Source organism: Symphalangus syndactylus, chromosome 11 (assembly GCF_028878055.3).
Source record: "Symphalangus syndactylus isolate Jambi chromosome 11, NHGRI_mSymSyn1-v2.1_pri, whole genome shotgun sequence".
Taxonomy (NCBI): domain Eukaryota; kingdom Metazoa; phylum Chordata; class Mammalia; order Primates; family Hylobatidae; genus Symphalangus; species Symphalangus syndactylus.
Window position 1 is genome coordinate 52,824,782 of NC_072433.2, and position 27,787 is coordinate 52,852,568.

A 27,787-nucleotide genomic window follows, 5' to 3' on the forward strand; every position below is an offset into this window, starting at 1 on the left:
ATACTCAACTTTTTCACTATGTCTTCTATCACATCAAATAATGCTAAAGACTCCTACTTTACTCTGTTTTAAAGATATGTTAGTACTTCAACTCAGTGGTCCTAACCTTTTTGGCACCAGGGACTGGTTTCATGGAAGACAATTTTTCTACAAACTGGCAAGGAGAGAGATGGTTTTGGGATGAAAATGTTCTGCCTCAGGTCGTCAGGCATTAGTTGGAGTCTCCTAAGGAGCACACAACCTAGATCCCTCACATGCACAGTTCACAATAGGGTTTATGAAAATCTAATGCCACCACTCATCTGAGAGGAGGCAGAGCTCAGGTGGTAATGCTTGCTCACCCACCACTCATGTCCTGCTGTGCAGCTCAGTTTCTCACAGGCCACAGACCAGTAACCGGTCTACAGCCTGGGATTGGGGACCTCTGCTTTAAATGAAGTCTTTTTTTTTTTTTTAACTTATGAAGGAATTGAAGTAATTTCAAAAATTCAGAATATCCCTCTTACTTTAATATAGAAAAATGCTCTAAACACGTTTATGTTTACATGTATTACTACTTTATTCAAACACAAAGAGCGTATTTTTAAAAATTTTCTTCATGTGTTTTACACTTGGCATTAAACTTCCATGAAAAATGTTGACGTCAATGATATTAACGTAGAAGGACCTCACATTGCTCTGATGCAGAAAAAAAACCACAACACATATTTTCACATGAATGCCATGGATTAAGGAAAAGCAGCAGCAGATCTGAAAGCTGAATTATATAAATAATATTTGCTTTCCAAAAACCTCAAATACTGTAAATACAAATGAAGTATCTATGAAATATACCTGTCAAAACATCAATGTTCTTGCTACTTTAAAACATATAAGCAAATAAATTATCTAATTATTTTGCCTTTATTCTGTATAAGAAATACTCTTCTTTAGTATAAAGGCTGAAAGTGTCTGTGCTTTAGTCCTTTCTCACACAAATTCTCTGACACATTTAGACTTCATTTTTTATTAAATACTTCCTCACATTTATTGCATCTGCAAACTTTCTTTTTCTATGAACCCCTAGGTGACTCATAAGTTGATATTTTGAATAAAACTTTTCACATTTTTACATCTATAGTGTTTCTCTAGTATGGATTATCTTGAGTAAGGTTTGAGCAGTTTAAAATAATTTGCCACATTTTTAGTATTTGTATGGATTTTTTCAGTTTATATTCTCTGCTGTTGTACAAGGCTTGAAAAATGGTTAAAGGTTATACCACATTCTTAATATTTGTAGGGTTTTACTCCCATATAAATTATCTGATGCACAGTAAGACATGGGTAACAAGTAAAAAAACTGCTCCATGTTTTACATTTTTAAAGTTTTTCTCTAGTATGACTTCTCTGATGTGTAATGAGGTATGACCTAGAGTTAAAGGCTTTGCCACATTCTTCACATTTGTAGGGTCTCTCTCCAGTATGACTTCTCCGATGTGTAGTGAGGTATGACCTATAGCTGAAGGCTTTACCACATTCATCACATTTGTAGGGTCTCTCTCCAGTATGACTTCTCCGATGTGTAGTGAGGTATGACCTAGAGTTGAAAGCTTTGCCACATTCTTCACATTTGTAGGGTCTCTCTCCAGTATGACTTCTCTGATGTGTAGTGAGGTATGACCTATAGTTGAAGGCTTTGCCACATTCTTCACATTTGTAGGGTCTCTGGCCAGTATGAATTCTCCGATGCTGAATAACATCTGAACTGTAACTAAAGGCTTTGCCACATTCTTTACACACATAGGGTTTCTCTCCAGTATGAGTTCGCCGATGCACAGTAAGACCTGAGGAGTCACTAAAAGATTTGCTACATGCTTTACATTTGTATGGTTTTTCTCCAGTATGAATTCGATGATGTCGAATAAGGTGTGAACTATAAGGAAAGGCTTTGCCACATTCTTTACATTTATAGGGTTTCTCTCCAGTATGAATTCTCTCATGCACAATAAGATTTGAGAAACAAGTAAAAGGTTTGGCACATACTTTACATTTGTAAATATTTTCTCCAGTATGAATTTTCCGATGCTGAGTAAGGCAAGAACTACGGCTAAAGACTTTGCCACATTCTTTACATTTATAAGGCTTCTCTCCAGTATGAACTCTCTGATGCATAATAAGATTTGAAGAACGAGCATAAGATTTGCTACATACTTTACATTTGTAAAGTTTTTCTCCTGTATGAGTTGTCTGATGTTGAGTAAGGCATGAACTACGGTTAAAAGCTTTTCCACATTCTTTACATTTATAAGGTTTCTCTCCAGTATGAATTCGCTTATGTTTAGTAAGGTATGAACTACAGCGAAAGGCTTTGCCACATTCTTTACATTTGTATGGTTTCTCTCCAGTGTGAATTCTCTGATGCACAATAAGATTGGAGGAACGAGTAAAAGATTTGCTACATGCTTTACATTTGTAAAGGTTTTCTCCAGTATCAATTTGCTGCTGTTTAGTAAGGTATAAACTACAGTTAAGGTTAAAGACTTTGCCACATTCTTTCCATTTATAAGGTTTCTCTTCAGTAGGAATGATCTGATGTTGAGTAAGGTGCAAACTATGGTTAAAGCTATCCCCACATTTTCCACATCTGTATGGTTTCTCTTCATTATGGATTATCTGCTTTCTAAGATTTGATGACTGACTAAGGTCTTTATCATATTTATTACATCTATATGAGTTTTCTCTGATATGGATGGTCTGATGTTGAATATGTTTTAATGACTGGGTACAAACTTCTACACATTTATTACATTTGTAAGACTGTTCTTGCTTCTTTTGCCCATGCATACTCTGAAGAAAGACTTTCTGAAATTCTTCACATTTGTATTGTTTTTCTAGAAAATAATTTTCCTGATGATTTTTAGGGCTTGAGCTTTGGTTCAAAGCTTTTTCAGAATTATTGCAATGATAATTTTTCTCTTCAATGAAAACATCTCGGTAACTATTTAGAGTAGAGCCCTGCCTAAAGAACACTGAAATTTTATCACATATGTGATGTTTTCCCCAAATATCTATTTCCTCTTGTTGATTAAGCAATGATGAATGAGTAAAGACCTTCCTATATTGATCAAAGTTATAGCTTTTGGCACAAGAAGAAAGTATTTGCCGGTGAAACAAACTTTCAACAGAGGACTCATCAAATTGATCATATTTAAAAGTCTTTTCATCATAACATCCATTGTGCCCTTTACACTCCTCCCTTTTCCACCTTTTTCTTAAATGTAAATTCTCAAGATCACAGTTCCCATGTCTCCTCGATATCACTTTTTGGAATGAAGCTTCTGTGCAGTGCTCTGTCAACAGGTCCTTGTTATAATGCGAAAACACATCTGAAAGATATAAAAATTTTAAGAATTCCAATTACTAGATTCAGGTACATATATTTTACAAATCTAATATACAAAATTATGCTAAGTTGAGAATATAACAACACTTAAGTGCAACACCTGAGGCCCTGTTTTCTCAACTGATATACAAACTTTACTACAATAAAGTGGCATGTGAACTACTAAGACACCAACAGTGGAGGAAAGGGAGTGCTTGTGCCAACTCGCCCTTGCCCCTCAGCAGCATCTGCATGGTGGGGAGAAATCTGTTCATTTGGGAGACGGAGAGCACAGTGACTAGGGGACTACAATGAACCCCGTGCTGCCCTATCACGGCACAGACCTGGCAGGATTCATCATCTTCTGACTTAGGAGCTGCTGGTCTCTGAATAACCAACAGTGGTACCACAATAACACATCATGAACATTGGACTCCGAGATGTGCTGGCTTCAGATGTGACCTAGAACATTTCCCACTGTGGTGGGTATAGTGAAAGACGCCTTCTGTTTGAGCAAAGCAGAGGAAAAAGTAAATGGGATTCTGTCTTGCACACCTGAGGTACCAGCTTGGTCACAGTGGGGAAGAGCACCAAGCAGACTCTTAGGGTCCCTGAGTCAGCATTTCTGCACCTGCCCTGCACCAAAGAGTAAGTCCCAGATGTGGAAGCAGTCATCACAAGCTGACTGAAGAATGCCTGGGCACTGAGTGAACATCAGTGATAGCCCAGTGGAAACCCCTGTGGGCTGCTGCTGGTGGCAGACACAGTGTGAGGCTCCCCTGCCTGCAGAAAGGGGAGGGAGGAGTGGGAAGGATGTTGTCTTGTAACTTGAATGGCAGCTTAGCTGCAGTAGAATAGAACACGAGATAAATAGGCTTCTGACTTCAGTATCTGGCTCCCACACAATATTTCTGGACCTACCTGGGGCCAAAGGGAACTCACTGCCCTGAGGAGACACAAACCTGGCTGGTTACCACCTGCTGATTGTAGAGGCCTAAGGTCTTGAGTAAACTTAGGTGGTAGCCAGGCAGTAATCACACTGGGCCTTGGGTGACACCCAGTGCTGTGCTCACTTCAGGTCTAAATTAGCACAGTCCCAGTGGTGGGGGCAAGAGGGAAGCTTGTGTCATCCCACCCCAGCTCCAGGTAGCTCAGCATAGAGAAAGAAATTCCATTCGTCTGGAAGAAATTAAGGGAGGAGAACAAGAGTCTCTGCTTGGTAATCCAGATAATTCATCCATTTTAACCAAGACCAACAGCATGGTACCTCTATGAGTCTGCAAGAACAACGTTATTGAATTTGAGATCCAAGTACCTTCAAATTCCAGAAAGCCTTCCCAACAAGGGTGGACACAAATCCCAGACTGTGAAGGCTACAATAAATGCCTAACTCTTCAATGCCCAGACACAGATGAACATCTACACATTAAGACTATCCAGTAAAATATGGCCCCACCTAACAAACTGAATAAGGCACAAGAGGCCAATCCTGGAGAAACAAAATAAGTAACTTTTCAGACAGATAATTCAAAATACTTGTGTTGAGGAAACAAATTCAAGATAAAATAGAGAAGGAATTCAGATTCTATCAGATAAATTGAACAAAGAGATTGAAATAATTAAATGGAATCAAGCAGAAATTGAAGTTAAAAAATGTAACTGGCATACTGAAGAACGCATCAGAGTCTCTTAATAGCAAAATTGATCAGGCAGAAGAAAAAATTATTGAGCTTGAACACAGGCAATTTGACAATATGTAGAGAAGACAAAAAAGAATGAAGCATGTCTACAAGATTTAGAAAACACCCTGAAAAGGGCAAATCTAAGAGTTATTGGCCTTAAAGAGAGAAAGAGAAAGGCATAGAAAGTTTATTCAAGAAATACAATCAGAGAACTTCCCAAATCTATAAAGATATCAATATCCAAGTACAACCAGGTTACAGAACACAAAGCAGATTGAACCCAAAGACGACCACCTCAAGACATTTAATAATCAAACTCCCAAAAATTAAGAATAAAGGATCCTAAAAGCAGCAAGAAAAAAGAAACAGCATACAATGAAACTCCAGTATGTTTGGCAGCAGATTTTCAGTGGAAACCTTACAGGCCAGGAGAGAGTGGCATGACATATTTAAAGTGCTGAAGTAGCAAAACTTTTACACTAGAATAGTGTATCCTGTGAAAATATTCCATAGCCATGAAGGAAAAAAAAAATGACCTTCCCAGACAAACACTGAGAGATTTCATTAAAACCAGACCTGTCCTACAAGTAATACTAAGGGGCATTCTCTTCCATCTGTAAGAAGAGAATGTTAATGAACAATAAGAAGTCATCTGAAGCTACAGAACTCATTGGTAATAGCACAGAGAAAAATTGAATATTATATAAGATGGTAATTGTGATGTATAAAATACTCAAGTAGAAATACTCAATGATGACTCAATACAACTACAACAATGTTTCAAGACAGTACAATAAGACATAAAGAGAACCAACAAAAAGTTTAAAAATGGGGAAACAAAGTTAAAGGGTAGAGTTTTTACTAGTTTTCTTGTTCCTTATTTGTTCACTCAGGCAATCAGTGTGAAGTTGTCAACAGTTAAAACAACAGGTTATAAGACAGTATTTGTAAGTCTCATGGTAACCTCAAATAAAAAAACATACAACAGATACAGAAACAAAAAAGAAAGAAATTAAATCATACCACCAAGAAAAATCATGCTCACTAAAATGAAGACAGGAAGGAAGGACAAAGGAAAGAAAATGCAAAAATAAATAACAAAATGGCAGGAGTTAACACATACTTATCAATAATAACGCTGAATGGAAATGCACTAAACACTCCAATTAAATGACACAGAATGGGTGAAAAAAAGAGAAAGGAAGACCCAATTATCTGCTGCCTACAAGAAATACACTTCACCTATAAAGATACACATAGACTGAAAAATAAAGGAATAGAAAAATGTTCCAAGCCAACGAAAACAAACAAACAAAAAAAGAACTAAAGTAGCCATACTTATATCAGATAAAATGTATTTCAAGACAAAAACTGTGAAGACAGAACAAAGATCATTTTATGATAAAGGGATCAATTCAGTCAGAGAATATAAAAATTTTAAATATCCATGCACCCTACACTAAAGCATTGAGACATAGAGTATTACAGCTAAAGAGAGAGGCCCCAATACAATAATAACTGAGACTTCAACACACCACTTTCAGCATTGTACAGATCTTACAGATAGAAAATCATGAAAGAAACATCAGACTTAATCTGTACTATAAACCAAATATACCTAATAAATATTTGCAGAACATTTTATCTAATGGCTACAGAGCACACATTCTTCTCAGCACATAATTTTTAGATACACACATTTTAGGTTACAAAACAAGTCTTAAAACATTCAGAAAAGTGAAATAATATCAAACATCTCTGCCCACAATGGAATATAACTAAAAATCAGTAACAAGAATTTTGGAAACTATACAAACAAATGTAAATTAAATAATATGCTCCTGAATGAAAATTGGATCAATAAGGAAACTGAAAAATTTCTCCAAACAATGAAAAAACACATACCAAAACCTATGGGATACAGCAAAAGCAGTACTGAGTGAGAAATGTATAGATATATGTGCTTACATCAAAAAGGAAAAAAATCGGAGGAGGAGCCAAGATGGCCCAATAGGAACAGCTCCCGTCTCTAGCTCCCAGCCTGAGCGACACAGAAGAGGGGTGATTTCTGCATTTCTGCTTGAGGTACCGGTTTCATCTCACTAGGGAGTGCCAAACAGCGGGTGCAGGACAGTCGGTGAAGCGCACTGTGCGCGAGCCCAAGCAGGGCGAGGCATTGCCTCACTCGGGAAGTGCAAGGGGTCAGGGAGTTCCCTTTTCTAGTCAAAGAACGGGGTAACAGACCGCACCTGGAATATCGGGTCAGTCCCACCCCAATACTGCGCTTTTCCAAGGGGCCTGGAAAACGGCACACTAGGAGACTGTGTCCCACACCTGGCTCGGAGGGTCCTATGCCCACGGAGTCTCGCTGATTGCTAGCACAGCAGTCTGAGATCAAGCTGCAAGGCGGCAGCGAGGCTGGGGGAGAGGCGCCCGCCATTGCCCAGGCTTGCTTAGGTAAACAAAGCAGCCAGGAAGCTCGAACTGGGTGGAGCCCACCACAGCTCAAGGAGGCCTGCCTGCCTCTGTAGGCTCCACCTCTGGGGGCAGGGCACAGGCAAACAAAAAGTCAGCAGGAACCTCCTCAGAATTAAATGTCCCTGTCTGACAGCTTTGAAGAGAGTAGTGGTTCTCCCAGCACGCAGCTGGAGATCTGAGAATGGACAGACTGCCTCCTAAAGTGGGTCCCTCACCCCTGAGCGGCCTAACTGGGAGGCACCCCCCCAGTAGGGACAGACTGACACCTCACTCGGCCGGGTACTCCTCTGAGACAAAACTTCCAGAGGAACTATCAGACAGCTGAATTTGTGGTCTCACGAAAATCCGCTGTTCTGCAGCCACTGCTGCTGACACCCAGCCAAACAGGGTCTGGAGTGGACCTCTAGTAAACTCCAACAGACCTGCAGCTGAGGGTCCTGTCTGGTAGAAGGAAAACTAACAAACAGAAAGGACATCCACACCAAAAACCCATCTGTGCATCACCATCATCAAAGACCAAAAGTAGATAAAACCACAAAGATGGGGAAAAAACAGAGCAGGAAAGCTGGAAACTCTAAAAAGCAGAGCACCTCTCCTCCTCCAAAGGAACGCAGTTCCTCACCAGCAACGGAACAAAGCTGGATGGAGGATGACTTTGACGAGTTGAGAGAAGAAGGCTTCAGATGATCAAACTACTCTGAGCTACGAGAGGAAATTCAAAACAATAGCAAAGAAGTTAAAAACTTTGAAAAAAAATTAGAAGAATGGATAACTAGAATAACCAATGGAGAGAAGGGCTTAAAGGAGCTGATGGAGCTGAAAGCCAAGTTTCGAGAACTACGCGAAGACTGCAGAAGCCTCAGTAGCAGATGCGATCAACTGGAAGAAAGGGTATCGCTGATGGAAGATGAAATGAATGAAATGAAGCGAGAAGGGAAGTTTAGAGAAAAAAGAATAAAAAGAAATGAACAAAGCCTCCAAGAAATTTGGGACTATGTGAAAAGACCAAACCTACGTCTGATTGGTGTACCTGAAAATGACAGGGAGAATGGAACCAAGTTGGAAAACACTCTGCAAGATATTATCCAGGAGAACTTCCCCAATCTAGCAAGGCAGGCCAACATTCAGATTCAGGAAATACAGAGAACGCCACAAAGATACTCCTCAAGAAGAGCAACTCCAAGACACATAATTGTCAGATTCACCAAAGTTGAAATGAAGGAAAAAATGTTAAGGGCAGCCAGAGAGAAAGGTCGGGTTACCCACAAAGGGAAGCCCATCAGACTAACAGCTGATCTCTCAGCAAAAACTCTACAAGCCAGAAGAGAGTGGGGGCCGATATTCACCATTCTTAAAGAAAAGAACTTTCAACCCAGAATTTCATATCCAGCCAAACTAAGCTTCATAAGTGCAGGAGAAATAAAATACTTTACAGACAAGCAAACGCTGAGTGATTTTGTCACCACCAGGCCTGCCCTAAAAGAGCTCCTGAAGGAAGCACTAAACATGGAAAGGAACAACAGGTACCAGCCACTGCAAAAACATGCCAAATTGTAAAGACCATCAAGGCTAGGAAGAAACTGCATCAACTAACGAGCAAAATAACCAACTAACATCATAATGACAGGGTCAGATTCACACATAAGAATATTAACGTTAAATGTAAATGGGCTAAATGCTCCAATTAAAAGACACAGACTGGCAAACTGGATAAGGAGTCAGGACCCATCAGTGTGCTGTATTCAGGAAACCCATCTCACGTGCAGAGACACACATAGACTCAAAATAAAGGGATGGAGGAAGATCAAGCAAATGGAAAACAAAAAAAGGCAGGGGTTGCAATCCTAGTTTCTGATAAAATAGACTTTAAACCAACAAAGATCAAAAGAGACAAAGAAGGCCATTACATAATGGTAAACGGATCAATTCAACAAGAAGAGCTAACTATCCTAAATATATATGCACCCAACACAGGAGCACCCAGATTCATAAAGCAAGTCCTGAGTGACCTACAAAGGGACTTAAACTCCCACACAATAATAATGGGAGATTTTAACACCCCACTGTCAACACTAGACAGATCAACGAGACAGAAAGTTAACAAGGATATCCAGGAATTGAACTCAGCTCTAAACAAAGTGGACCTAATAGACATCTACAGAACTCTCCACCCCAAATCAACAGAATATACATTTTTTTCAGCACCACACCACACCTATTCCAAAATTGACCACATAGTTGGAAGTAAAGCTCTCCTCAGCAAATGTAAAAGAACAGAAATTATAACAAACTGTCTCTTGGACCACAGTGCAATCGAACTAGCACTCAGGATTCAGAAACTCACTCAAAACCGCTCAACTACATGGAAACTGAACAACCTGCTCCTGAATGACTGTTGGGTACATAATGAAATGAAGGCAGAAATAAAGATGTTCTTTGAAACCAACGAGAACAAAGACACAACATACCAGAATCTCTGGGACACGTTCAAAGCAGTGTGTAGAGGGAAATTTATAGCACTAAATGCCCATAAGAGAAAGCAGGAAAGATCCAAAATTGACACCCTAACATCACAATTAAAAGAACTAGAAAAGCAAGAGCAAACACATTCAAAAGCTAGCAGAAGGCTAGAAATAACTAAAATCAGAGCAGAACTGAAGGAAATAGAGACACAAAAAACCCTTCAAAAAATTAATGAATCCAGGAGCTGGTTTTTTGAAAAGATCAACAAAATTGATAGACCACTAGCAAGACTAGTAAAGAAGAAAAGAGAGAAGAATCAAATAGACGCAATAAAAAATGAAAAAGGGGATATCACCACCGATCCCAAAGAAATACAATCTACCATCAGAGAATACTACAAACACCTCTACACAAATAAACTAGAAAATCTAGAAGAAATGGATAAATTCCTCGACAAATACACCCTCCGAAGACTAAATCAGGAAGAAGTTGAATCTCTGAATAGACCAATAACAGGTTCTGAAATTGTGGCAATAATCAATAGCTTACCAACCAAAAAGAGTCCAGGACCTGATGGATTCACAGCCGAATTCTACCAGAGGTACAAGGAGGAACTGGTACCATTCCTTCTGAAACTATTCCAATCGACAGAAAAAGAGGGAATCCTCCCTAACACATTTTATGAAGCCAGCATCGTCCTGATACCAAAGCCTGGCAGAGACATAACCAAAAAAGAGAATTTCAGACCAATATCCTTGATGAACATTGATGCAAAAATCCTCAATAAAATACTGGCAAACTGAATTCAGCAGTATATCAAAAAGCTTATCCACCATGATCAAGTGGGCTTCATCCCTGGGATGCAAGGCTGGTTCAACATACGCAAATCAATAAATGTAATCCAGCATATAAACAGAACCAAAGACAAAAACCACATGATTATCTCAATAGATGCAGAAAAGGCCTTTGACAAAATTCAACAACCCTTCATGCTAAAAACTCTCAATAAATTAGGTATTGATGGGACGTATCTCAAAATAATAAGAGCTATCTAAGACAAACCCACAGCCAATATCATACTGAATGGGCAAAAACTGGAAGCATTCCCTCTGAAAACTGGCACAAGACAGGGATACCCTCTCTCACCGCTCCTATTCAACATAGTGCTGGAAGTTCTGGCCAGAGCAATCAGGCAGGAGAAGGAAATAAAGGGTATTCAATTAGGAAAAGAGGCAGTCAAATTGTCCCTGTTTGCAGATGACATGATTGTATATCTAGAAAACCCCATCGTCTCAGCCCAAAATCTCCTTAAGCTGATTAGCAACTTCAGCAAAGTCTCAGGATACAAAATCAATGTACAAAAATCACAAGCATTCCTGTATACCAATAACAGACAAACAGAGAGCCAAATCATGAGTGAAGTCCCATTCACAATTGCTTCAAAGAGAATAAAATACCTAGGAATCCAACTTACAAGGGATGTAAAGGACCTCTTCAAGGAGAACTACAAACCACTGCTCAATGAAATAAAAGAGGATACAAACAAATGGAAGAACATTCCATGCTCATGGGTTGGAAGAATCAATATCGTGAAAATGGCCATACTGCCCAAGGTAATTTATAGATTCAATGCCAGCCCCATCAAGCTACCAATGACTTTCTTCACAGAATTGGAAAAAACTACTTTAAAGTTCATATGGAACCAAAAAAGAGCCCACATCGCCAAGTCAATCCTAAGCCAAAAGAACAAAGCTGGAGGCATCACGCTACCTGACTTCAAACTATACTACAAGGCTACAGTAACCAAAACAGCATGGTACTGGTACCACAACAGAGACATAGATCAATGGAACAGAACAGAGCCCTCAGAAATGATGCCGCATATCTACAACTATCTGATCTTTGACAAACCTGACAAAAACAAGAAATGGGGAAAGGATTCCCTATTTAATAAATGGTGCTGGGAAAACTGGCTAGCCATATGTAGAAAGCTGAAACTGGATCCCTTCCTTACACCTTATACAAAAATTAATTCAAGATGGATTAAAGACTTAAATGTTAGACCTAAAACCATTAAAATCCTACAAGAAAACCTAGGCAATACCATTCAGGACATAGGCGTGGGCAAGGACTTCATGTCTAAAACACCAAAAGCAACGGCAACAAAAGCCAAAATTGACAAATGGGATCTAATTAAACTAAAGAGCTTCTGCACAGCAAAAGAAACTACCATCAGAGTGAACAGGCAACCTACAGAATGGGAGAAAATTTTTGCAACCTACTCATCTGACAAAGGGCTAATATCCAGAATCTACAATGAACTCAAACATATTTACAAGAAAAAAATAACCCCATCAAAAAGTGGGCAAAGGACATGAACAGACACTTTTCAAAAGAAGACACTTATGCAGCCAAAAAACACATGAAGAAATGCTCATCATCACTGGCCATCAGAGAAATGCAAATCAAAACCACAATGAGATACCATCTCACACCAGTTAGAATGGCCATCATTAAAAAATCAGGAAACAACAGGTGCTGGAGAGGATGTGGAAAAATAGGAACACTTTTACACTGTTGGTGGGACTGTAAACTAGTTCAACCATTGTGGAAGTCAGTGTGGCGATTCCTCAGGGATCTAGAACTAGAAATACCATTTGACCCAGCCATCCCATTACTGGGTATATACCCAAAGGACTATAAATCATGCTGCTATAAAGACACATGCACACGTATGTTTATTGCAGCACTATTCACAATAGCAAAGAGTTGGAACCAACCCAAATGTCCAACAATGATAGAGTGGATTAAGAAAATGTGGCACACATACACCATGGAATACTATGCAGCCATAAAAAAGGATGAGTTCATATCCTTTGTAGGGACATGGATGAAACTGGAAAACATCATTCTCAGTAAACTATCGCAAGGACAAAAAACCAAACACCGCATGTTCTCACTCATAGGTGGGAATTGAACAATGAGAACTCATGGACACAGGAAGGGGAACATCACACTCCGGGGACTGTTGTGGGGTTGGGGGAGGGGGGAGGGACAGCATCAGGAGATATACCTAATGCTAAATGACGAGTTAATGGGTGCAGGAAATCAACGTGGCACATGGATACATATGTAACAAACCTGCACATTGTGCACATGTACCCTAAAACCTAAAGTATAATAAAAAAAAAAAGGAAAAAAATCATATAATCTAATGTTGCATCTTAAAGAACTAAAAAACAGGAAAACAAAAATTATAATAAAGATCACAGCAGAAATAAAATTCAAATAAAAAATACAAAAAAGTCAATGAAATGAAAAGTTGATTTTTTTAAGCAGATATATAAAATTTACAAACCTTTAGCTTAACTAAGAAAAAAGACCCACATAAAATCAGAGATGAAAAAGAAGACATTATAACTGATACTGCAGAAATTCAAAAGATTATTAGTGGCTATTATTAACAACTGTATGCCAACTAATTGGAAAATCTAACAAAAATGGGTAAGTTCCCAGATATATACAACTTACCAAGATTAAACAAGGAAGAAATCCAAAACATGAACAGACCAATAACAAGTAACAAGTTCAAAGCCATAATAAAAAGTCTCCCAGTAAAGAAAAGCCCAGGACCTGATGGCTTCACCACTAAATTCTACCAAACATTTAAAGATCTAATACCAGCCCTACTCAAAAAGTTCCAAACCAGAGGAGGAAGGAATACTTCCAAACTCATTCTTTGAGGCCGGTATTACCATAATACCCAAATCAGAAAAAGATACATCAAAAGATGAAAACTGTAGGCCAATATCTATAATAAATATTTATGTAAAAATAACAAAATATTAGCAAACAGAATTGAACAACACATTAAAGGATTGTTCATTATGACAAAGTGGGATTTATCCCTGGGATGCAAGAATGGTTCATCATATGCAATCAATCAATATGATACATCATATCAACAGAATGAAGGACAAAACCATATGATCATTTCAACTGCTGCTGAAGAAAGGATTTAATAAAATTCAACATCCTTTGATAATAAAAACCCTCAAAAAGTTGGGTATAGAAAGAACATACCTCAAAATAATAAAAACCATATATGACAGATCCACAGCTAGTATCATCCTGAATGGAGGAAAAAAATCTGAAAGTCTTTAAGATCTGAAACATAACAAGGATGCCCACTTTCACCACTGTTATTCAACATAGTACTGGAAGTGCTAGCTACAGCAGCAGTAAAACAAGAGAAAAAACTAAATGGCATCCAAATCGAAAAGGAAGCCATCAAATTATTCTTGTCTGCAGATGGTACAGTCTTATATTTAGAAAAATCTAAAGACTCCACCAAAAAACAATAAGAACTGATAAACAAAGTTGCAAGATATAAAATGAACATACAAACATCAGTAGCATTTCTATATGCCAACAGAGAATCTGCAAAAAGAGATTAGAAAGTAATTCCATTTACAGTACCCACAAATAAAATTAAATACCTAGACATTAACTTAACCAAAGAAGTGAAAGATCTGCACAATGAAAACTATAAAACATGAATGAAAGAAATTGAAGAGAATGGCCAGGTGCAGTGGCTCACACCTGTACTCCCGGCACCTTGGGAGGCCAACCAAGGTGGGCAGATCACTTGAGGTCAGGAGTTTGAGACCAGCATAGGCAACATGGTGAAACCCTGTCTCTACAAAAAATACAAAAAATTAGCCAGGCATGGTGGCACATGTCTGGAGTCCCAGCTACTTGGGAGACTGCAGGAGGAGAATCACTTGAACCCAGGAGGCAGAGGTTGCAGTGAGCCAAGATCGCGCCACTGCACTCCAGCCTGGGCGACAAGGGGGAGACACTATCTCAAAAAAATAAATAAAATAAATAAATAAATAAATAAATAAATAGAAGAGAAGAAGACACACACACACGCACACAAAAAAAATCCCATGTCAATGGATTGGAAGAATCAATATTGTTAAAATATCCATACTACTCAAAACAATCTACAGATTCAGTGCAATCCCTATCAAAATACTAATGATATTCTTCACAGAATTAGAAAAAAAATCCTAAAATATATATGGAACAACAAAAGACTCAGAATAGCAAGCTATCCTAAGCTAAAAGAACAAAACTTAAGGAGTCACATTATCTGACTTCACATTACACTAAACAGCTGTGGTAATCAAAATGGCATGGTACTGGCAGGAAAACAGACACACAGACCCATGCAACAGAATAGAGAACCCAAAAACAATTCTAGACACCTTGAGTGAACTCGTTTTTAACAAAGATGTTAAGAACATACACTAGAGAAAGGACAGTTTTTTTCAATAACTGGTGCTAAAAAAACTGGGTATCCACATATATGAAAACAACCTATTCATTAAAAACAGAAACTAGACCCCTATCTCTCACTATATACAAAAATCAAATCAGAATGGATTAAGAACTTTAAGATTTCAAACTATGAAACTACTATAAGAAAACATTGGGGAAACTCTCCAGGACAATGGTTTGTGTAAACATTTCTTAAGTAATGTATTAAAAGCACAGGAAAACAAAGCAAAAATGGACACATGGGATCATGTCAAGTTAAAAAGCACCTGGACAACAAAGGAAATAATAAAGTGAAGAAACAACCCACAGAATGGGAGAAAATATTCACAAACTACCCATCTGACAAAGGATCAATAATCAGAATATGTAAGGAGCTCAAACAACTCTATAAGAAACAATCTAATAATCCAATCAAAAACGGGCAGAAGATTTGAAGGGACATTTCTCAAAAAAAAAAAAACTCAGACCAGGGAGCAGTCGCACAATCACAGGTCACTGCAAGCATAAATTTCTGAAGTTAACTGATTTTCCTGCCTCAGCTTCCTGAGTACCTAAACTACAGGCATGCACCATCACACCTAGTGTTTTGTTTTTTTTTGTTGTTTTTTTTTTGAGATGGAGTCTTGCTTTGTCGCCCAGGCTGGAGTGCAGTGGCGCAATCTTGGTTCACTGCAAGCTCTGCCTCCCGGGTTCACGCCATTCTCCTGCCTCAGCCTCCCGAGTAGCTGGGACTACAGGCACCCGTCACCACGCCCGGCTAATTTATTTTTTTTTTTTTTTTGTATTTTTAGTAGAGACGAGGTTTCATCATGTTAGCCAGGATGGTCTCAATCTCCTGACCTCATGATCCGCCTGCCTCAGCCTCCCAAAGTGCTGGGATTACAGGCGTGAGCCACCACGCCCGGTCGTATTTCTTATTTTTTATAGACAAAGGGTCTCAATATATTGCTCAGGCACGTCTCGAATTCCTGGCCTCAAACGATCCTCTGACTTCAGCCTCCAAAGTAGTTGGGATTACAGGCATGAGCCACATAACTGGCTAAAATATTTATATTAAAAATGTTCAATCAACTAAAGGAGAACACAACTAAACTAAAAGAGAAAATGGATGATGAAAATGAACAAAGAGATTAAAACTATAAAAACACAAAGTGTGAAGGTAAAAAATAAAAACTAAATTTAAAGATTCACTAGATGAGGTCTACAACAGACCTGATGTAGCAGGTGAAAAATCCCCAGCATGCTTGATAACAGGTCATTTGAAATTTTAGAGTCAGGAAGGCAAACAGGATAAAAAAAATGAAGGAAAAAAGAGCCTAGTAAACCTATGGGATACTATCAAGTAGGCCAATATACTCATGAGAATTCTAGACTGAAAAAGAGCAGAAAACTTATTTGAAGTAATAATGACTAAGAATTTTCCAAATGTGACGGAGAAAATGGCCTAAAATTTAAAGTTCAACCAACTCTAGCAGCAACACAAAGAGACTCACATGAGACATTATAATCAGAAATTCAAAAGTGACAAAGAGAATCTTGAAGTCAGAAAGAAAAAGATGACTTGGCACATACAAGGCCACTCTTACAAAATGATCAACAGATGCCTCAGCAAAAAAATCTCACAAGCCAGAAGATGGCAGGATGATATATTGAAAGTGATGAAAAAATGACAACTACCTACTATGAACACTACATCTGCCCAAACTATGCTTTAAAAATGAATTAGAAATAAAGAATTCTCGGGGCCGGGCACAGTGACTCATGCTTGTAATCCCAGCACTTTAGGAGGCCAAGACGGGCGGATCACGAGGTCAGGAGATCAAGACTATCCCGGCTAACGCAGTGAAACCCCATCTCTACTAAAAATACAAAAAAATAGCTGGGCGTGGTGGCAGGCACCTGTAGTCCCAGCTACTCAGGAGGCTGAGGCAGGAGAATGGCATGAACTCGGGAGGGGGAGCTTGCAGTGAGCCAAGATCTCACCATTGCACTCCAGCCTGGGCGGGAGAGCGAGACTCCGTTTCAGAAAGAAAAGAAAAGAAAAGAAAGAGAGAAAGAGAGAGAGAGAGACAGAGAGAGAGAGAGAGAAAGAAAGAATTCTTAATAAAAGCTAAATGAATTTATATCCATTAGACCTGTCATACAAGAAATGCTAAAGGAGTCAGTTCTTTACATTGAAAAATCAAATCATGGTAGGGAGGAACACAAAATCATTAACAATATAAAGTTTTCTGGTTAAGGTAATAATATACACAAAGTATTTGGTATTAGTGTAATAATAGTATATAGAATACTTTTAATTCTGCTATACATTCGAAAAGACAAACACTTTCTCGTGTGTGTGAGACTGTATGGCTCTCTTTTTAATTTACCTGATACAATTCTGTATTATTAATAATTACATGGAAATATAGGATACAAAGATGACACAAAATTTTCAGTACCTTGTGGAAATGAATACACTACACACACACAGTTTATATATATATATATAAACACATTGTGTGTGTGTGTGTGTGTGTGTATATATGGATGACACCAAGGGTCCAATTAAAATGCAATTGGCAGCTAGATTAATTTCTAAAAAGGTAATTTAGAAGTCCTAATTGCAGTTTACTTTTTGATTCATTTTTGTTTTGTATTGCAATCTAGATTATTAGAAAACACCAAGGAAGACAGCAAGAGGAAAACAGAAATAAAAAAGCTACAAGATCTAAAACAAAAAACAAAAAGCAATGTCATTCCCTTTCAGTAGTTACTTTGTATATAAAAAAAATTAAATCATTCACAAGACAAAATTTCACTGAAATTTAATAAACAAGATCCGACTCTATGCTTTCAATAAAAGACCCACTTTAGATACAAAAAACACACATGGGCTGAACGTGAAAGCATGGAAAAAGAAATTAAATGCAAAGTAAAATACTATCAGACAAAATACACATTACATCAAAAACTGTCACAAAATACAAGAAAGGGCATTATGTAATACTAATAGTGTCCACTGACCAGAAAGCTATAACAAGCATTAGCATATATGCACCTAATGTCACAGCTCCCATATATACATTGTGACCTTTCACAGAATTGAAGCAAGTAGCTAGCAGCACAATAACAGTAGCAGACTTCCATACTCCACTTTCAGTAACGCAAAAATGAACAAAACCAAAAACAGGAAGAAGATCAATAAGGAAACAGAAGACCTGAACACCAAAGACAATTAGACTTAACAAATATACATAACTTTTCACCCAACAACAGCAAAATACAATGTCTTTAATCACATATGGTACATTATTCCAGATAGACAACTTTTTAAGCCATAAAATGTCTTAACAAATTTAAACAGATGGAAATCACACAAAGTATTATTTTTGACTACAATAGAATAAAGTTTGAAGTTAAAAATGAAAACTGGCAGGTCTACAAATATGTAGAAATTAAACAGTCTCAAACACACACTTGTTTAAGAGTTTGAAGACTCAATATTCTTAAGATGTCAATACTATCCAAGGTGATTTACAGATTCAATGTACTGTCTATCAAAATACCAACAGATCTCTTTGCAGAAGTATTAAAATATTCTAAAATATCTATGGAATTTCAAGAAATCAGAAATAGCCAAACAATCTTGGGGGGAAAAAAAAGAGACATCTACTTTCTGATTTTAAAACATATTACAAAGCTATAGTAATCAAAACAGTGTGGTACTCAAAGACAGACAAGTATTACAGATGATGTAAAAATTAGAGAGCCCATAAATCCTCATGTATATAGTAAATTTATCTTCAACAAGGGTTCTAAGAACACACAATGAGGAAAGAACAGTCTCCTCACCAAAGAATGTTAGAAATACTAGAAATTTGCATGGGAAAGAATAAAGTTGGACCTCACTTTGTACCATATACAAACATGAACTTTAAATGAACTGACTTCCTTTTTGTAGCTATTGTGAATGGAATTATGAAATTTTATATCCTGCAACTTTAATTAACTTATCAGTACTAACAGTTTTGTTGTTTCTGGGTGTTTTTTTTTTTTTTTTTTTGGTGTTTGGTGTTGTGTTCAGGTTTTGTAAATATAAGATCTTTTTGTCTCTAACAGGAACCATTTAACTTTCTTGTTTCCAATTTAGATGTAAAAGACATCTACTAAGTACTAAAATTAAGATACCTAGCAATGAACATAACTAAGAAGATGAAATATTCCTACACTAAAACTACAAAGCATGGATGAAAAAATAAAATATATGTGAATAAATGAAAAGCTATCTTGTGTTCATAGATTGAAAAGATATAATTAAAATGGCCATACTACCCCAAATGATCTATGGATTTAATGCAACTCTGATCAAAAAGTCACCAGCATTCTTCACAGAAATAGAAAAAAAAATTCTAAATTTATATGGAACCACAAGGGACCCTGAATAGTCAAAACAATCCTGAGCAAAAAGAATATAGAGACAATACAATACCTTACATCAAAATTTACGACAAAGCTACAGTAAGCTAAACCGTATTGTACTGGCACCAAAACAGACATATAGACCAATATGCCTGCTGAGCCAAAAAATGCATTCATGCATCTAAAGCAAACTGATTTTCAAAGGTGCCAAGAATACACTTTGGGGAAAAGACAGTTTCCTCAATAAATGATGCAGGAAAAACTGAATATCCACATGCAGAAGAATCAGACTACACCCCTACCACTCACCATATACCAAAAAATCAACTCAAACTGGATTAAAGAATTAAATGTAATCGGCCCAAACTATGAAACTATTAGATAAAAACATAGGGCAAATTCTTCACAACAGACTTGGAAAATATTTTTCAAATAAGACTTCAAAAGCATGGCCAGTTGCAGTGGCTCATGCCTGTAATCCCAATGCTTTGGGACACCAAGGTGGGAGAATCAGGAGTTTGAGGGCATCCTGGGCCACATAGTGAGATCCTGTCCCTAAAAAAAAAGGTTTTAAATTAGCTGGGTGTGGTGGCACATGTCTATAGTCAACCTACTCAAGTGGATGAGACAGGAGGATCACTTGAGCCCAGGAAATCAAGCCTGCACTCTAACCTGGGTGACAGAGTGAGACCCTGTCTCTTAAAAATAGACTTTGAAAGCACAGATAACAAAAGAAAAAACAAATATATGGGGAATTACATCCAACTAAAAAGAGTTTAAATACAAAATGAAAATACTAACAGAGTGAAACGACAACCTAAACAATGTGAGAAAATATTTGCAAACTATACATATGAAAGGGTGTTAATATCTAGATCATGTAAGAAGCTTTAAAATTTCAAGATAATAAAAACATATAACCGAATTTTACAATGTGTGGAAGACCTTACCAGACATTCTCAAAAGAAGAAATACAAATGGCCAACAGGTACATAAAAAACCCTCAAAATCATTAATCACACATGAAACGCAAATCCAAACCCAGTGGGACCCCCTCACTCCAGTTACAATGGGTATAATCAAAAAGACAAAACATAGTAACAAAAATGTGTTGGTGAGGAGATGAAGAAAAGGAATGCATGAACACTGTTGGTGGCATTATAAATTAGTATAGCCACTGTAAAAAATGGTATGAAGATTCCTCAAAAAATCATCAAACATAGAGGTACCATACGACCCAGCAATTACACTACTGGGTATATATCCCCAAAGAAAGGAAATCAGAGTTTGACAAAGGTATCTGCATTCCCATGTTTATTGCAGCATTATTTATAATGGCCAAGATATGAAACCAATTCAAGTGTACAGCAACAGATAAATAATGAAAATGTGCTGTACATACATACTATTAAGTACTTTTTGGCCATTAAAAAAGAATAAAATCCTGTCATTTGAAACAACATGGATGGACTTGGAGAATCTCATATGTTAAGGGAAATAAGCCATATGTAGAAAAACAAATACTTTGTCTGCCAATGTCTGGCCACGGGCTGCCTTCGTCAGCTCCCGAGCTCACCCAGAGCTCGCACCCACCTGCTAGACGCTGCAGAGCCTCCTCGCCCGCTCCCATGGCAAGCAAGATAATATGAGAGGTGATGTCGGCCATCAGCAAAGCAGAAGGCCCCCTGGGAGGAAGTGGGAGCCATGGGTCCGGCTCCCCTTCACAGCCAGACGCAGATTCATATTTTGAACAGTTGATGGTCTGCATGCTAGAAGAAAGAGGCTGTCTTCTTGACACACTGAGATTCCAGAAATGCTGGCACTAACCCAGGGGAAATTACAAGAGGTTGGTCGTGAAAGAGATTCCTTGCAGAGACAGCTCAACACTCCACCTCCACAGGAGTTCACGGCACTTACTAAAAAAGTCAATGTATGCAGGGAACACCTCCTTGAAAGGAAAGAAGAAACTGCTGAAAAATGAAAGCAGAAAGGAACACCACCAGGCTGCTATTAGAGCATTTGGAATGCCCTGTCTCCAAGCATGAGTGGTATCTTAGGATGACAGTGGTGAAGAAACAAGTGCAGTCTCCAGCAGGCATGTCCAGCGAAGCTGAAGTGCTGAAAGCACTGAAGTCATTATCTGAACAGCACAAAGCTCTGGATGAAAAGGTGAGAGCACGATTATGAGCGGCACTTGAAGTTTGTTAGCAGAAGAATTAGGTGTCACACACAAAGAGCTAATGATTCTTAAAGAACAGAATTGTCAGATAAAAAAAACACTAACAGGTGGAGTGCTTAACATAAACCATGAACAAGAAAATACACCAAACATGAATGGAAAGAGATCTTCTGATGGTTCTTTAAGCTATGAGGAAGACCTTGCTAAAGTAAGTGAGGTCCAAGAAATCATAAACAGTCAAAGGAGCAGAGCCAAATGAAAGAGCACCTGGCTGCCCTCTCCAGTCATGTGACAGAGCTGGAAGAGGATCTGAAAAGATTTTCATCAAATCTAGAAAAGATTTCATCAAATTTGAAGAAATGAACCCCAAATTGCAAGAAGATGTCCATAAAGCCATGGCCCAAAAGGAAGACATGGAAGAGAGAATCACTACTCTTGAAAAATGTGACCTTGCTGGTCAACCTTAGACATTGCCCTTGGCCAAGTGGCAGGCTTGCTGATCATGGTCCTGGCTACAGAATAAAACTTGCCACATCCCACTGTAGACTTAGCTATAACCCACTTGGCCTTTGTCCTGTCACTAGGACCATCTGCCAAGAACCAAGGACAACTTAGACCCACCTAAGTCTTAGGTGACACACATGCAGAATTTGGTCCTGTCTATGATGCATGTATCAGGCAAAACCCACCTTCTTCACCTTTCACCTATGGTCTGGAAAAAAAGTCCTGCCCACAGAGATTCTCAGGGAAAAAAATCTATCTGTGGTTCTATACATATGACCATCAACAATTATCTGAATGTGGACCTGAAGTGGCACTGCAACCTGGCTCCAGCTGCATGCAGCCACAGTTCAGAAGCAGTTATGCTTAACCTGAGACCTCCCTGAAGGCACACAGATCTGTGCCCATAAAGGCATGCCTGCTAACACTAGTCTCATTGTGAATCTTAAAGCAGCTCTGTAACCTAGGTGATTTGGGTGGTGCTAAAGGTATTCAGTTTTATAAGGGAAGCAGACCATAAAAGTTCAGAAAATGTGCAGCCTAACAATGTGATAGAAAAGAAAATCCCATTTTCTGAGAAGAAATTCAAGCCAGCTGCAGATATTTCCATAAGTAACGAGGAGCCGAATGTCAATCACCAAGATAATGGGGAAAATGTCTCCAGGATATGTCAGAGGTCTTCACAGCAGCCCCTCCCATCACAGGCCCAGAGGCCTAGGAGGAAAAAGTGGGTTTCCTGGGTGAGGCACAGGGTCCCCATGCTGCGTGCAACCTAGGGACTTGGTGCCCTGCATCCCAGCCGCTCCAGCAGTGGCTGAAAGGGGCCAACAGAGAGCTCAGGCTGTGGCTTCACAGGGTGCAAGCCCCAAGCCTTGGCAGCTTTCACATGGTGTTGAGCCTGCAAGCGTACAGAAGTCAAGGATTGGGGTTTGGGAACCCCCGTCTAGATTTCAGAGGATGTACAGAAATGTTTGCATGCCCAGGCAGAAGTTTGCTGCAGGGGCAGGGCCCTCAGGGAGAACCTCTGCTAGGGCAGTGCAGAAGGCAAATGTGGGTTTGGAGCCCCCACACAGAGTCCCTACTTGAGCACAGCCTAGTGGAGCTGTGAGAAGAGGGCCACTGTCCTCCGGACCCCAGAATGGTAGATACACTGACAGCTTGCACTGGACACCTGAAAAAGCTGCAGACACTCAATGCCAGCCAGTGAAAGTGGCCAGGAGGGTGGCTATACCCTGCAACACCACAGGGGCGGAGCTGCCCAAGGCTGTGGGAGCCCACCTCTTGCATCAGCGTGACCTGGATGTGAGACATGGAGTCAAAGGAGATCATTTTGGAGCTTTAAGATTTGACTGCCCTGCTGGATTTCGGACTTGCGTGGGGATTATGGCCCCTTTGTTTTGACCAATTTCTCCCATTTGAAATGACTACCCAATGCCTGCACCCCCAGTGTATCTAGGAAGTAACCAACTTGCTTTTGATTTTACAGGCTCACAGGCAGAAGGGACTTGCCTTGTCTCAGATGAGACTTTGGACTGTGGACATTTGAGTTAATGCTGAAACTAGTTAGGACTTTGGGGGACTATTGGGAAGGCATGATTGTGTTTTGAAATGTAAGGACATGAGATTTGGGAGGGGCCGGGGCGGAATGATATGGTTTGGCTGTGTCCCCACCCAAATCTTATCTTGAATTCCCAGTTGTGGGAGGGACCTGGTCGGAGGTAACTGAATCGTGGGGGCAGGTCTTTCCTGTGCTAATCTTGTGACAGTGAATAAGTCTCATGAGATCTGATGGTTTTATGAAGCGGAGTTTATCTGCACAAGCTCCCTCTCTTTTTGCCTGCTGCCATCCACGTAAGACGTGACTGGCTTCTCCTCGCCTTCCACTGTGATTGTGAGGCCTCCCCAGCCATGTGGAACTGTAAGTCCATTAAACCTCTTTCTTTTGTAAATTACCCAGTCTTGGGTATGTCTTTATCAGCAGTGTGAGAACAGACTAATACACCATCCAAGACCAGCTCAGCCTGGATTTTGTTGTCCATATCATTATCAGCATTTTGGTCAAAACCATTCAACAAGTCCCTAGGGAGTTCCAAACTTTCCCACATTTTCCTATCTTCTTCTGATAGGAAACTGTTCCAACCTCTGTCTGCTACCCAGTTCCAAAGTTGCTTCCACATTTTCAGGTATCTATCTTTTCAGCAGCACCTCACTCTACTGGTACCAATTTACTGTATTAGTCCGTTTTCATAACTGCTGATAAAGACACAGCCAAGACTGGGCAATTTACAAAAGTAAGAGGTTTAGTGGACTCACATTTCCACGTGGCTGAGGAGGCCTCACAATCACGGTGGAAGGTGAAAGGCACATCTCACATGGCAGCAGACAAGAGGAGAGGGCTTGTGTAGGGAAACTCTCCTCTATAAAACCATCACATCTCGTGAGACTTATTCACTATCACGAGAATAGCACAGGAAAGACCCGCTCCATCATTCAATTACCTCCCACTGGGTCCCTCCCACAACATGTGGGAATTGTGGGAGCTACAATTCAAGATGAGATTTAGGTGGGGACACAGCCAAACCACATCAAATGCTAATGAAAAACACAAAAAAAGTTAAAAGTATAAATGTCACTGGAAATGGTAAATACATAGTGAAATTCAGAATACACTAATACTGTAATGTTAGTGTACAAATCACTTTTAACTCTAGTACAAAAGCTACAAAATAAAAGCATTAAAATAAGTATAGCTACAATAACTTGTTAATGAATACAGAGTATAAAAAGTTATAAAGTATAACATATATAGTAATAAAATGTGTGAAAGGGAGAAAAACTGTGGAGTTTTTTTCTATGGATAGATGTTGAGTTGTTATCATCTTAAACTAGACCTTTAAAATATAAGACATTTTATCTAAGTATCATGATAACCTCTAGGAAAAAACTGTAGTAGATACACAAATGGAAAAAACCATCAAAACATAAAAACAACAAAAACAAATCCAAAAATTAACAGAAGACAGCATGAGAAAAAAAGAAACTATAAAACAGAAAACAACAAAACTATAATAGTAAATCCTTATGTATCAATAATTACTTTACATATAAAGAGATTAAATTATCCAATAAACAGATACTAGTATAGACTGAATGTCACCTCCAAAATTTAGGATAAAATTTAATAGCCATTGTGATGGAATTAAGAGGTGGGATCTTTAAGAAGTGGTGAGGCCATTGGGACTCTGCCCTCATGAATTAATTAATGTCCTTATGGGAGTGTGTTAGTTATCACAAAAGTGAGTCTGTTATAAAAGGGAGCTCTCTTCTCCCTCAGGCCTTTGGCCATGTTATTATGCAGCAAAAAGGCCTTCACCAGATAACAGTGTCGTTTTCTTTGCCTTCCAAGCTCCTGGAATCATGAGCCAAATAAACTTCCCCTGTTTATAAATTAGCCAATCTGTGGTATTCTATTATAGAAAACAAAACAGACTAGAATAAACACAGAGTGGCTAAATGAATTTTTTTAAACTAACAGTATGCTGCTTACAAGAGACTCACTTTTGATTTAAGGACAAACACCTTAAACTTAAAGAATAGAAACCATAGTGCATGCAAACAACAACCAAGAGTCAGGAGTGGTTGTTGGTTATATTAGACAAAACACACTTCCCATGCAAAAATCTGTCACAAGACGAAAGGAGTTCACTACATGATGATAAAGAAGTTAATTTGTTAAGAGGATATACAAATTAAAACTATGTATGCACCCAACACTGGAGCACCCAAATATATAAAGTAAACATTAATATACCTGTGGTGAGAAAATGAAATGCAATAACAGGGAACTTCAATGTCCTATTTACAATAAAGCATGGAACATTCAGAGAGAAAACTAATAAAAAAAAAGTTCACTTGTATAACACCATAAACTAAATAGACAATATTTTATCAAACAGTATGAGAAAACACATTCTTCTCAAGAATACATGGAATATTCTCCAGGATAGATCATATGTTAAACCAAAAATGGAAAACAAGTCTTTTTAAATTTAAGATTAAAATTATATCAAGTTTTTGATCACAATGGTGTAAAACTAGAAAATCACAGCAGGAGGAAAACTAGAAAGCTCACAAATGTGTATGATACAGTGTGGATGTTTTGTCTCCTACCACAAAACTCATGTTGAAAAGTAATCCCCAATCTTGAAGGTGGAACCTAATATGGGGTGTTTGAATAACAGGGGCAGATCCCTCAAGAATTCGTTGGTGCTGTCCTTGATAGTGAGATCTTATGAGATCTGGTTGTTTAAAAGTGTGTAGCACCTCCCAACTCAGTCTCGTGCTCCTGCTCTTGCCATGTGACTGCCTGTTCTCCCTTTACCAATTGCCCTGATTGCAAACTTCCTGAGGCCCTCACCAGATGCCAAGCAGATGCTGGTGCCATGCTTCTGTACAGCCTGCAGAACTGTAGGCCAATTAAATCTCTTTTCTTTATAGAATGCACTAATACAGTGTTGACATTAAACAACATGCTTCTGAACAACCATGAAATCAAAAGGGAAATAAAAAATTATCTTGATACAGATGAAATTGGAAACACAAGAAACCGAAACTTCTGAGATGTAACAAAAGCAGTTCTAAGACAGAAGTATAAAATGATAAAGTTCTACAATAAGGAAAACAAAGATCTCAAATAAGCAATCTAACTGTAATCCTCAAGGAGTTTGATCAAGAAGAACGAAATAATCCCCATGTTGGCATAATTATGGAAATAATAAGAATTAGAGCAAAAAGGAGAGAGAGACTAGAAAAATAAAAAATATCAAAAAACTAAGAGTTGAGTCTTTTAAAAAAAACAAAATGAACAAACTTTTCCTAGATTATCCAAGGGAAAAAAAGAGAGGGGACTCAAAAACTTATTAATGAAAAAGTAGTCATTCCAGCTGATATCACAGAAAGAGAAAAAATAAGAAACTATTATGAACAATTACATAACAAAAAAAGGTAACTTAGAAGAAACTGATTCTTAGAAAGAACACCACACTGTGAAGAAACAGAAATACCCAAAAGACTAATAATGAGAAAGAAGACAGAGAAAGTACTCAGAAATCTCTCAATTTTAAAAAAATGCCCATGACCAAATGACTTCATGGGTAAACTGTATCAAGCATTTAAAGAAGCAATGTCAACACTTCTCAAACTCTTCCAAAAAACTGAAAGAAAAAAGCACTTTCAAACTCATTTTATGAGGCCACCAACATCTCATACTGAAACCAGATAAGGACACTACAAAAAAGGAACAAAACAATATTCCTTATAAAGATACAAGCAAAAATTCTCAACAAAATACTAGATACCAAATTCAAAAACACA

At 38.4% G+C, this 27,787-nt stretch overlaps 1 protein-coding gene across 2 annotated transcripts in view; it reads right to left on the bottom strand.

The window, feature by feature from the left end:
• Positions 1-534: 534 nt before the first annotated feature.
• The window catches only part of ZNF267 (zinc finger protein 267), a 42,255-nt gene continuing 15,002 nt past the window's right edge, over positions 535-27,787 (bottom strand). For both annotated transcript variants that reach the window (XM_055298206.2, XM_063612769.1), the window contains exon 4: positions 535-3,365. In XM_055298206.2, coding sequence (XP_055154181.1) covers positions 1,360-3,365 — 2,006 coding nt within the window. In that variant the 3' untranslated portion in view covers positions 535-1,359. The remainder of the gene's footprint in view (positions 3,366-27,787) is intronic.